Genomic DNA, 13,661 nt, shown 5'->3' on the forward strand with positions numbered 1-13,661 from the left:
TTAACTTTTTTCTCCATTAGCTAAATGAAGAATTTACTGTGGATGTACCATATCTGCGGCCCGTGTGCACATTTATAATTGCAAAACACATTTTAACAGGGATATGGCCGGGACCCAAAAACTGAATTCTACATACTGCTGTTGTAGTGTCTGGAATAGACAGGTTTTACTATATCCTAAAGGTCCGATGGATACATGCATGATAATATACCTTTTGTGTTTAGAATCTTTAGTTATCCTGCAGTACTGGATGTACCATCTAAGCCCACTTAATGACAATATATTATACCAATTTAAAAAAAATTAAACATTTTCTTTATGTGATAATTTAGCGATATTTAATTGTCAGGCATGTGTTTAAAAAACAATTCAAATAGAGAAAGGGCACACATGAAGCTCAAACGGTTTAACAAATGGTTAATATTTTGTCAATAAGATGACATCAGAATTAAGATCAATATTCTTCATTAAAAACAACTTTGTCAGACTGTCATATATCCTGTATAGCGTGAACGTTATAGCACCACTAACTATTTTGTTTAATGACTAATGCAAGTAATGCTTGTGTTTCAATATTTTACTAAAATCAAGCAAACATATCACAGCAATGGCTCCAGTGCAGTGTCATGAATTGATTAATTTTTTTTTCAAGCGTCAAGATGTTTCAACCACAATTGTTAAATTTAACAAAAGTTTTCATATTACTATTATTTTGTTTGCATCGTTTCCTTTTCTTGGTTTTTTGTGGTATGACTCCCGCCATCTTGTTGCCAAGTGGTTCCGGTTCCAATTCTACCTGTATATGCAAAACGGTCATTGCATTACAGATAGAACTGAGCTTACTTACAGCTTTAGGAATCTCCTCTACACCCTATAATTAATTGGTAAAAACTCCAAGGCACGATGACCCTAAATTTTATACTGTGAACAAACTGCACTGCAAAATTAGGCACTCACAGCTCCACTACACCCGTCACTAAATGTGGTGAGGTTTTCAGAAGCCCCTAAATAATACCTGCAATGTGCAGTTGAAGAACACACCCAATGACATTAGGGAGTACTTGTTCTTTTTTGCTGGTTTGACTTATTTTATTTTGATAAGAACAAATCAAACCACAAGGATGCTGACATTTTATTTTTATTTACATTTTGTTTACAATGCCATTTCATTGTACGAACCAAAAGACAAAGCTAAATCAGATGCTATTTACTGCCATTACTCAGAGGAAAGCTCAGGATGTGTGACTTAACTACCTTGAGCCTTCAACTAAAACAAAAATACAGCAAAAAAGTGAAGAATTTTTTTTTTTTTTTTTACCAACATTTCTAAATTACATTGCCTCCTAGTTTATATAGGGTCTCTTATCCAGCAGGGCAATGGCTTAAGTTTGCCTAATGGAAGTCTGTCTTTTTTTTTCTTTAGTGTATGGTAAATTCGGAATATGGCAAAGTTAAAATGTTTATGGTTTGCCTTGCTCAAGAGAGATGCTGCAAATTAACTGATATGGTCAGAGGCCTACTAACAACTTCTACAATCCCAGCTTTGAAAAACAGTAAATACAGTAATGTTATCTTGGAAGAATTTAATATCTTAGAATTAAAAATAAAATTATGCCTGTCGTTTAATACTTGCAAGCTGCAAAACATAAAATTAAGTGTCCACATTTAGCTAGTGGAAACAATAATAAAATAAAAAAGAAAGACACAATCTTAAATACTTACCTTAAGGAAATCCAACATTATCAAGCCAATACAAAAGGTTCAGGAAAAAGCAGTCAAAACTGCTAAATAAATGATGTTTAAAAAAAATTAAATCATACTTTCAAAGAGTGCGCAATTTTTTGTGGGTTTAAATTCAATGAAACACTATTAGATTTGCCCTATGCTTTAAAGTATACAATTTGAATTTGATTGTAGAATGAATCTAACCCTCCTGCAAGATACTACTAAATATGTTGAATTGTTGTCGTGTTAAACCATATGCATTTCTTTGCTACTGTCAAGGTGGTTTATGATTCATTATTCATTCACTTTTTGCATAGATGATGGAAGTAAAAACAGGAAAAAATAAAATAAAAACCTTAAAACATTACTGCATGGGATATGAGGAAAATAAGTTGCAGTTTCTAAGAGCAAGGACAGACATGCCACTGCTGTATCACCACAAAAGATGATTTAAGTATAAACAGCATGACGTAAGATTCAACAATACACCTGTATCTTTAAAACACACCATGCATCTGTCTAAAATATATTGGTTTGAAAATGACTGATATTAACTTATTTTTTTTTAGAACTTGAGGACTGGGAGCCAGAGTGAGATGATCCAGAAGACGATCTACGGGGTCTGCAGAAAGACAACAAGAAAGCAAGCAAACCAATGAGTGCAAAAACATTGCAATCCCAGCTGCCTTTAATACTCTTCCAAGAACACCCCCAAATCAAATTAACCTAAAAAAAAAAAAAAAAGGTTGAAACTACATACTGAAAACAGAACCTACTGTACATACATGATTTAAAGATACACAAGTTATTCGCAGAGTAATATCAACCAATTACTACCCAACACTAATGTAAATAAATTAATAAAACTAGCACGATACACCTATTTTTATTCTACAGAAACCCAAACCTTTCTGTTGACCGAGATCTTGAGCGTCTTTTTTTTCGGTCACCAGATGAAGACCTGGAGCGGCTTCGTTTCTTGCCTCTGTCAGGCGAAGAGGATGATGGGGAACTTGAACCAGATCTTTTTCGAGGAGAGGAAGACCCCCTGCGTGACCTGGAGCTAGATCTTGAGGTTTAGGGGATAAATCAGATTTAATCAGATTAGTAAAACAGCAGCACGAAGTCACAATCCACTGCAAAAGTCTGGTTTGAAATATACCCACATAGACTTTAGAGGAGGCTTATAGCAGGAAACTATGGCTCCTGAGGAAAGAACTATAGTTACCAACAGGTGACTATAATGGCCGAAGCAGCAGGAGGTAACTATAGTCCTTCCCTCGGGGGCAATAGTTTCCCACTACAAGCATGCTCTACAGTCACTATTTACTATACACACACATTTTAGTATATATATATATATATATATATATATATATATATATTTTTTTGTAATATAGTTTGGGCAAGTTGTTGGTTTTTCAAATACAAGAAAAAGAAAAGTCTTAGATCAGCTAGAACACACGACTAATAAGCATTCCACAATTTCCTCCATAATCTGACAATATGAGCTTCATTTGGTCCTGGAGTGAGAGCATAAGTGTCACTGGAACTAGAACGGTGTTCTTTCTCTAGCTTCTGGTCAAAATTCCACAGCTGAATTGAAGGGGATTTTCTTCAGCAATGCAGTCCCTTTAATGCAACAGATGTTTTTTGCTGGTGCCAGTCTAGGTATATATTCCAAAGGTTAAAGGAAGAAAATAATGGTTCTCCATCTCCTTTGCCTCCTCACATACACTCTCCAAACCAGAGAGCATGCCACCTCATTCACCTTGATTTAGACCTGCGTGATCGAGCACGATCTCTGGAGCTCGAGCGAGATCCTGATCTGGAACTGGAGGAACTTCCGGATCGGGATCTGAAAAAAGGATAACATATTTTCCAATTCTTGTGAGCTAGGAGACAGTTGTACAAAAAAAACACATTCTCTGATTATTACAGGGTGGGGTGACAGGAACGGCATTTTCAGTCATGAAGACAATAAGTAATTTAAGTCAGTTACTAAGGTCTACCAGCAGTCTTGATAAATTGGTAAAACAAAACAAAAATAAGTGCATTGACAACTAAATGTAAGTGAAAGCATCTCATTGCACATATAATTAACTATTATGCATATTTTCTTAAAAAATGCAATCTAAAGTTAGTTACTACCTAAAAACAAAGGACTGGATTAAAACAATCACTAAAACATAATAAGTATACCCAAGAAAAAAGCAACTTTGCTCTACAAATTTAACCGTAGGAGTGCCCGACAGTTCATGGTTTAAATCCAAGGTTTGCAAAGCTGGTCTAGTAGGCAGTGTTTTTTTGTTTGTTTTGTTTCAGTACTAGTGGAGAAAAAGAATATGTCTTACAAAAAGGAAGCCAGGCACTGCTAGAGTTAAGTGTATAGAGGAGTGTTTATACATTTTTTTTCCTGCCTGTACCAATTGCCTTGCACAATAAAATGCAAATATCATTTGAATACCGTAACAAGAAAACATAAAAAAGCATTTAATTAAAAGAAAAAGAGTCAAACTGATACTGACATTTTGCCTGGAGTTACCCTTGACCTGCACCCGTTTACCTGGACCTGGACCGCGAACTGGAGTGAGAGGAGCGGGAGGACGAGCGAGAACGGGAGGAGACAGACTTTGAGCCGCTCCCCTTTTTAGCCTCCTGCTTTTTTTCATCATCGCTGGCATCCAGGTCATATTTGGAAAGATCAGCCTCGTCTTCATCCTCATCTTTATCTTCTTCGTCGTCGTCATCCTAACAGAATTCAGAAGAGGTTAAGCTACAATTGTACTTTTGTCACTTTATTGCAACGTTGTTGGGTGATTTTACATCAGTTGTGTATCCTGAATTCATGTAACAATCTGCAATTTCTCAAAGAATATTTTGATGGAACTGGAATTCTACTTTTGCATACGTTTTCTTACTGTAAACTTCCTAATTAAAGCACGTGATTTTATTAATTATCCCAAAGCCCCAGTAAAAAGTTTACTGCAACCTTGAAAAAGCATAGCACAGTGGAAGCAACCATGCTTTTCAACAGAAACTGGATTGGAATGCATGGATCCTTCACACTATGAATTAATTTCTTACATCTAGTTTGTATTTTGAAAGATCCCCATCCTCATCATCTTCCTCCTCCTCATCATCCTCCTCCTCCACTGTTGCCACCACAGCTTTTTCCTTCTCTTCTGGGGAACCCTTGGAACCAGTCTTTCCACGGTACTTCTTCTTTTTACGGCCAAACTGAAGATAAATGGATAAGGATTATATTAATGACACTTCTTTGATTAATAAACTAAAACTATTCTAACCAGTTAGATTAAAAATGGCAACTAAATCACTAGGCAAACTTGCTGCTTAAGCTCAAGATGCATCTTAATCAATATTTAAATAAACAAAAAAAACAGAAACACTTTAAAAAGCAGGTTAATCTCTTTCAAAAAGACCTGTCATTGGAAGTTATCTCCAATATTGCAGAACTGGTATTTCATTTTCAAAGCTTAGCAACTAATGTGGAGAACACTTTCTATAATAAAACTCTTCTAATAAAACTGGAACTTAAAGACGGGGTGTTGTGTGTTTGTGTTGTGTGTTCTTTGGGTTTCTTGGGGATCCTAGTGTGTGTGTTCTAGTAGTGGTTAGTTGGGGCATCACATTTCCCTAATTTAAACCACATAACATGAACAGATTATTCCATTCATTTAAAAAAACTTAAAAAAAAAAGTACAAAAAAAAAAGAACCTTAGTTTTTATAAGCAGGCCTTTACTGCTGCAATAAACCAAATTAATGTAAATGTTTTAGACAAGCCCATTGCGTAATTAGAACACAAAGATCTAATTTCAGAAGTTAGCATTTTTATAAATTGAGGTGCACTATATATTTTTTTGGATTAAAAAAATTGAGAATTCTTCACCTCATCATATTCCCCATCTGAATCTTCACGTTCAATATACTCTACATTCTCTCTCTCATTAAATCCTCCTCCATAGCCTGTTGGGTAGACAATATCAAATGTATTATAAATGCATTTAATGTTCAAACAATAGCTAAAAAAAAAAAAGTATTCATGACATATGGGTGACTTCCATCAGTAGCAGACCAGAACAAACTGCTTTGCAAAATAAAGGCAGATCATTCAGGAATTGTCTGCAATAACATTAAGTGTACCACCCTGTATACCAGTATATAGGAATCCAAAAGGGTGTTCAAAATCTACACATCTAGAGATATTCTGCAGACGAAAAAGCCAAGCACCATTAAGCAGCCAAGGCCTGTGTATGGTGATATATTTGCACAGGTTGGAACATCTTTGCCAATGAGATTGCTCCCTTTTAAATAACTACCCTAAAATACCTGTACAATAAAAACAGAAGCTTTTGAACCTATTCCTTGTAATGCAGATTTATCCCTCTTCTGGACTCCGTATATTCTTGCATTTATAACTGTAAGCAGGATTCCTTCTATAGATTAATAACTACGTACCTGTCCTTTCTTCCAGCTTGGCATATTTAGGAGTATTGCACATATTGCACTCTGACCTTCTGGCCCAATTCACATTACCACAGCTGAAAAACAAAAAGATGGTGTGTGTGTGTGGGGGTTACATTAAATCATTGTGTGTTTTTATTAAATTAGTAAAAATACATCTAAAATTGTGATCATGCAAGTGACTCGCGTTACAATGAATTCTACAAAAGCATACATTGTTAAGCACATCAACAGACTAATTAATAAGGATTACTTCACAGAAAATGAACGTGGAGCACGAGGACAACTTTCCATACTGACTCCAACTAAGAGTAGTATCTAGGGATCTAGCAAGTTGTCTCATTTATACATAACCAGAACCCTGATAAAATAGCAGACTCAGTCCTGCACATGTGTTGTAGTCATCATCACTTATCACTAGATAAAACCGATTCTGTGGCTTAGGTCTCCTCAGAATGACCAGAAATAGTAACAATTACAAAATAACTACTCAACCTAACTGACATGAATGCAGTATTTCGAACTGACACCACAACTATTGACTTGCCATTTTATTTAAAGCACCACAAATAGTCAGTACCTGCCCACCACCTACAAGTGCTGACAATTTGAACCATTTTCAACAGTAATGAAGCCTACTTACGTTTTACACTGCCAGTCATTAGCACTGAAGAGGCCACGGCTCTTTTCAGCAAGAGTCTTTCCAATCTCTGTTCCTCCTGCCTTCATCATCTTAGCTTCGGTTGTTTTTTCTGGTAAACAAAATAAACAAGTATCTTAAAAATCCAATTTAAATGATACACATTATACTGAGAGAATCAGCTATGACACACACATATTTTTTTCTTTAATTGCTTTTAAAATATCTTGATCTTGGTGTGAATGATGCTACTATGTCAGTACAACAATTTCTTCCCTTGACTGTCACAGTATTACTGTTTTTAGGTCTGTGAACAGATTAGGGATTCTCATTTGCACAAATACAGTAATTTGATTTAAGTTCTTAAGATGCTGTAGCTTTTCTAAACTCCAAATAATGTTTTAGTGGCCTGATCTGAAACAATACTTTTTCAACTTAACCAAAATAGAATGCAAGATGAACATGGGGTCAGGCCAAATTGGCAAATTTTCCAGCTTCATTATGATCACAGAAAATGTCTATCCAGAACCATCCTATTTGTCATTGTTATCACAAGTGATGACCATTAACCTAACCCTTTTCAGAATATAGCCACTTGGAGATTTATATCTGGACGAATTAACAACTGATCTTCATTGACCTTTGAAATATAAAACATAAAAAAGCATACCTCTGCCACACCTGTTGCAGTTTGTTCTTCTGGCAAAGTTAACGTTCCCACACCTTTAATATACAACACCAGATTGCTGTATTTTAGTTATGTCCCAACAAACAAGTTTACAACTCTGAACTGCATCAAACTGTAAAAGTTAACATTACCTCTTAAGGAGGAAGTAAAATACATTGCTTCACACATTTTGGGAGGGTTGTAGTGCAATTTTTCTCCATTTTAAAAAGGTAATACAGCCTTTAAAACAAAAAAACGTTCCCTACTTAACCTTTAGAAGCTAATTTGTTTTAACAGCCTCAAATGCAAATTCTTGACTAGGCCTAAAATTACATTATTCAGTCACTAATACTAACAGAACATATATAGAAAACAACAGTCGGAGTATTTTCAGATTCAAAGAAACACGTTTCATAAAAATACAAAAGTAGGTGCGGTTGTGTTAAAAACGTAAAACGTGTAGAAGGCTAGATAACCGGATAGGCATCAAGCATTTGCTTATTTTATTGCACAGCCAAGTATAACCCAGGAAATGTTAGCTTCCTCCCAACCCCGAAGGTATCTATCTGGTGCAACGGTGCTAGTGTGCCATTTGTTTAAAATAAATAAATAAAATAAATAAAAAAAAACCTTTACATTGTATCGTTGTGTGAACAACATCATCTGAATACAAATAAAGATGCTAAAATTAAACATCCCTTCCCTGTTTTATTTTGGAGTAGTTAAATATACGTATTAAAACATGGCTTAAAGATACCCACCATTGAATTATATTTTATGCAAAACCATAATAAATGCATAAAATTTACGTACAACACATTAATATATATATATATATATATATATATATATATATATATACACACACACATAAAATGGTAAACTAGTAAGATTTGCTTGTTCGTTGTCTTTTCACTTCAGATGTCCTGTTGAAGCGGTCTACAGCTTTTTTAAAAGTAGAATACACGCATGGCATCTTAAGCAACTTAATAATGAAAACAATATTCACTTTTGTAAACTGAAGAACAGCTAGGCCTGAGTAGCACACCGAAATGCCTCAAACCCAGTCACTACTTCTCCTGCACCACGCTTCGGAAATAACACCTAACAATATACCCGTTTGAAAAAAAAAAAAAAAAAAAAAACTACTTTGATTTAACATTAAATAACTAATATTCCTCTCACTTTTTATCTGAGCAAATCCAGTCCCCGTCGCTCACGCGAAAACTCTTTGCAGGCACCTTGGTTTCCATTATTTAGCCGTCTATCTGGGCCAGTGAAATCAATCTGTAAAACAAAATGAGTTACAACAGTCTGCACATCCTCACAAATCATCAAAGAAATGCTCAGAACAATTAACAGCAACCAAATAAATAATGTATAACCTAACAGAAAGCTTCGATGGTTCTTTCAAATCGATCTGGCAAAAAGAAAGACAACAGCGTTGGGTCTTTGAATAGTTTCACGGGTGACAATTTACCAGGCGCATTGCCACCTACCGGACAGGAGTCTTTTTTTGTTTTAGTGCATCCAAAATTGGCGGGGCAACCATTAGTCTGGGGGCCCAATTAGAAAAGCCCTCCCAAATTTAAATTTCGTAGCGCTCCCTACAGAAAAGGTTTAACCCCCTTTTTTTTTTTTATTGAATGGTACTTAGGGATTCTCACTAAAATCCCCCCCCCCCCCCAGGGGGGACTACACCATACTTTAGGAAATATGTATGGTTTTTTTTATGTATTTTCTAAATCATGTCAAATTGCCTTCTGGAATTTCATGAAAAAGTGAAAATAATGACTCTGTACAATTCTACTTAATTTCCATCCTGTATTGATTTAATGATTGCAAATGTACTTTATATATGCTTGCTGCTAGTTATTTGGTCTATGTGTAATTTATTAACCAATTACACAATGTCATTTATTTAAAATCAAACTGATTATAGTCCATGACCGAATAATCAAAGTTAACATTAAGTTAACTCGTTGCTCTGCTGAAATATAAATATACTGCAAACCAGGATTCGTTATTAATTATTGTGTTTAATTTCATATTCTCATTATTAATACACTTGCTTTTTATGTATCAGCATTTTGTTTGTGTATACAAAGGGGCAGGGTAGAGTACTGTGTCAAAAAAACCAAAACCAGACAAAAAACTCCCGCTTTGCATGAGTGTCTCTCTGTCACGGCTGATCTGAGGCAGTGATATCTGGTAAAAGCATCACCTGTTTTACAGAATATCCATTTTGATAGTTAAATTCCTATCAGATTTATTTATTTTTTTAATATGATATGTATATTTAAGTCGACGCAAAAACAAAACTCTTTTAAAAAATTTCTGTGTACAAACACATGCATCAGCGCTCTTTCTCCTCAGTACCCTCTCAAACTGGCCTGTTGATTCCAATTAACTTATTAAGGACTGTTTAACATGTTTATTAACTGGCCTAACTACATACACACATACCATTGTTAAGTATATGGCTCCAGGCCGACAGGATAGTATAAATTGGCAATCAATGTCTTAGAACGCTAGCCATTCTAAGCGCCAGCCAATCTCAAGGCTACAAATCCAAGGGCAGTCTGATCTGTGGCAGTCTGAGCAAGGACCTTTTCTAAATCCCTCCCAATGGCTACTAGAGGCCTCATTCCTACCTTGACACCTAACATCTGGATCCCCTGGACAAAGAGGGCTCACTCGTTCTCCACTCCCAGAATGAACACTGGTAAGTATCTGCTCCACATACCCTTACTAACTCCTTCTCCCCCTACGCTGCCTGCTACAAACTTATAACCGATACCAATCTTGACCTTCTCTGTCTAGCTGAAACCTGGCACTCTGTGAATGACATGCACTCGCCGTATCTAGCCACCCCAAAGGGGGTCTAGAAATAAATTCAGCAAACTAAATTGTGATAGCAAAGTAAAATATGGTATATTGGGTTTTTCTTTAAATCCAGGAGCTTTGGCTCGATGGTTCATCACTGCTCATGAGCACTCAACTATCACAACATCCATTAAGGTAATGTGTGATATGGTAGACTCAGACATTTCCAAGGAAAACACAAAGAGGCTGCACCACGCCATGTGCAACAAGATAAAGGAAAAGTAAAAAAGATGGTCAATGCAATCAAAAACTCCATGATAATCCATTTGATTTGAATGCTGACTTGATGTCACTCGCCAACATTGCAACTGGCATTGTTGCACCCATAGGTTTCCACCAAGCTTGTTGCTTCAAATGATATAGGAATCAAAGCAATTAAACCGTTTGTGGAAGATTCAAATTCAAATGCCATTGGATTCTTTAAAACATTGCACAAGCTCAACATCTAGATATTTTTATCTCTAAACAAGAAGATTAAATCTAAAGTTAGTTGTGATAAGACTGTGACTATCAATGCATACAGGGAGTTGTTCAGCCATTTTGAAGTAGCTGCACAAACCAGAAAAATTGACCTGAAGGAAGTTTTCACACCTGAGCTTTCTACAGTTCAATATTCTTTAGCACATTCCAATGGTACCCTGAACAAAACGTGTAAGCTATTGCCGGAATTAGAAAAAGAAAGAGTCCATGTATTATCTGCCAGAATCTAACATGCCCACAGCTTGGATAGTTGATGGCATGGCTGTTCTCCAAATGGTTGGGCAAGGAGGTGCAACTACTTTTGGAAAACTTGCTGAGTTGGAGCATAAGCATACGAAGGACACCTCGCTACCGCCAACTAGTATTGGTGGTGCACGCATGCAACCTCAAGGACCCTTGTGACTAATGAAGGCGTAGAAGGATCTACCACATTGATTCAGCAGAACCTGGTCAATGTATACAGAGTAGCCCAGCTAGCCGCAGTACAAATATCAGTCAATGATGCGCCTTGAAATAGCGCCCATGACGTGACCACCCCTCTAGTAGAATGCGCGGCCACCCTCCCTGGTGGGGGGGAGGCCGGCCTCATTATAAGCAGTCAGTACTGTATCCACAATCCAATGGGCCAGTCGCTGCTTGGAGAGGGCTTGCCCTAGGGTCCTTTCACCATAGCAAATGAAGAGCTGGTCAGACTAACGCAGTGCCTTTGTCCCATTCATATACTCAATGTCCCCACCGGGCAGAGAGAATTCAGTTTCCTACCCTCCATATCAAAGGGTGGGGGATGGAAAGCTTCTAATTCCACCGACTTGCTCAAGTGGAAAGCAATAAATACCTTGGGTAGGAACGCAGGGTTCATGCGTAACAACAGCCTGTTTCCATTATCCCAGATACGCATACAGGAACTGTGCACAGACAGAGCCTGCAGGTCACTGACCTGCTTAGCGGAGGTGATGGCCAATAAAAGGGCTAACTTCTTAGAGAGGCCTTAGTGAGAGCCTCAGGTACCGCATCTAGACTCCACTCGGGGAGGGCATCCCTTCTAGGGGGGACGCAATCGCTGAGCACTCTTTAGAAACCGGGTTGCCAGACTATGGGCTCCTGGTGAAACTGAGTCTATAGGAATGTGGCATGCAAATATAGCTGCCAAGTACACTTTCAGCGTAGAGGGGGACCTGCCCACCACAGATCTTGCAGAAACTAAAATAATTGCTATGGGGCAGTAGATATGGTAATGGCCTCTGGCCATGCACCACTTCTGAAAATATCTCCATTTGTAAGCATATATTGCTCTTTTCCAGAAAGTCAGGGAACAGTGGCATCATCAGGAAAACGTATAAAAGCACCTTGGGCAATCTGTTGGCTAGGTTATCGATGCCTAGTGGACCTCCGCAACAGTGGAGGAAGAACCACAGGGGGAAATGAGTCATCTCTACTGAGGCAGAGAGATCAATTTGGCCTTCCCTGAAGCGATCCCAAATGTGCTGCACCACCCGACGGTGGAGTCACCATTCTGACGGTGAGGACCCTCCCTCCAAAGTGCACCGCGTGCCCCAAGCACAGAGAGTACCGTGCACACCGAGAGAGGCAACATGCAAGAAGAAAACAGCGAGGCAACATGCAATAAGAAAAAAGAGAGGCAACATGCAATAAGAAAAAAGAGAGGCAACATGCAAGAAGATAACAGCGAGGCAACATGCAATAAGAAAACACAGAGGCAACATGCAATAAGAAAACAGAGAGGCAATAACAAAACTGTAAGGCAACATGCAATAAGGTTAGCATGATGATGAAACTGAACAGAAAGCACCCTGTTCTCTTTTATGAAGGCCTTCTTTTTTGTTTTTAATGGAAAGAATCACCTTCGGGCGAGTGCCAAATTTGGAAACAGTTCAGATTTTTAACTAGGCAAAGCGTCGAACGTACAAACGTTCCTCCTCTTTGAACACACACCCAGAACGCAGAAAGCTGCAGGCTTTTATATCCTGGCTGAGTTTACTAATTATGTGTGACTGCTGGCTAATTCAATCATTACTAGCTGACTGTCATGCATTCCCATTAAGGTATTTAAAAATACAAAACAAATAATGGCCAACGGGACGTCGCTCGTCCTTGCCAAACAATAAATCAAAACCTGGCTTTTCGCCGTCATAATTATAAATAAATAACTCATAATAACAATACAAAGCAAATGCAAAACATGCACAGGGGCAGGGAGTACCCCGTTCTAAAACAAACAAACAATACATGTTTAAATCATAATATAATAACTGTAACACATTTAGAGCTTTGCCCTGCTCCCTCTCATGTGTACAGTGCCATGCCACACTGCAACTATGCCCTGGGCAAAAACCAACATAAGAAAATCAATTTCGCGGGTCATTTTTAATGCGGTTGGTCGGACAGCCTGACTTGTGTTTCCTAAGTCTATGCCAGCAGGATGTTTTGGTGTGAAATCCAGGGGTGTATGTGCTTGATGATCAGGGTCATCATATGTAAAAAGAAGAATTAGGAGCATGCAGTGGATTAAAAACAGAGGAAACAGAAGGTATAGATGGTACAGAGGGAGGCATGCAGTGAAGACATTTCTTCATGAAAGGATATGCTCGTGCAGGAGCTGTAAAAGAGAAGCGAACCACCAAAAAAATGAGTTACTAGTAAGAAGTATCCAGAGGTCAGGTACATGCAAAAACAGGAACAGGAATAGCTGTAAAGGGAAATTGGGGGGAAGAAAAACACTTGCAGAATAGGGTACCAATGTGCACTGTCGTGTCGTA

At 37.6% G+C, this 13,661-nt stretch overlaps 1 protein-coding gene across 3 annotated transcripts; it reads right to left on the reverse strand.

Moving 5' to 3' along the window:
* Positions 1 to 1,125: 1,125 nt before the first annotated feature.
* LOC121327090 (zinc finger Ran-binding domain-containing protein 2-like) lies at positions 1,126 to 8,991 on the reverse strand. 3 transcript variants are annotated; one of them, XM_041270877.1, is made up of 11 exons: positions 8,909 to 8,991; positions 8,704 to 8,805; positions 7,522 to 7,574; positions 6,855 to 6,963; positions 6,206 to 6,288; positions 5,637 to 5,713; positions 4,813 to 4,965; positions 4,292 to 4,476; positions 3,497 to 3,583; positions 2,633 to 2,794; positions 1,126 to 2,347 (listed from the first exon to the last, which is right to left on the reverse strand). In XM_041270877.1, the coding sequence occupies exons 2-11, from the start codon at positions 8,769 to 8,771 to the stop codon at positions 2,281 to 2,283; spliced, it is 1,044 nt and encodes a 347-aa protein (XP_041126811.1). In that variant the 5' UTR covers positions 8,772 to 8,805; positions 8,909 to 8,991; the 3' UTR covers positions 1,126 to 2,280. The 3 variants fall into 3 exon arrangements, with proteins under 3 accessions (XP_041126811.1, XP_041126809.1, XP_041126812.1); XM_041270875.1 differs by having other exon boundaries at positions 8,904 to 8,991; XM_041270878.1 differs by lacking the exons at positions 1,126 to 2,347; positions 2,633 to 2,794; positions 8,909 to 8,991 and having other exon boundaries at positions 4,254 to 4,476; positions 8,704 to 8,897.
* Between the last annotated feature and the right edge of the window lie 4,670 nt (positions 8,992 to 13,661).

This window comes from Polyodon spathula, chromosome 14, assembly GCF_017654505.1.
Source record: "Polyodon spathula isolate WHYD16114869_AA chromosome 14, ASM1765450v1, whole genome shotgun sequence".
NCBI lineage: Eukaryota > Metazoa > Chordata > Actinopteri > Acipenseriformes > Polyodontidae > Polyodon > Polyodon spathula.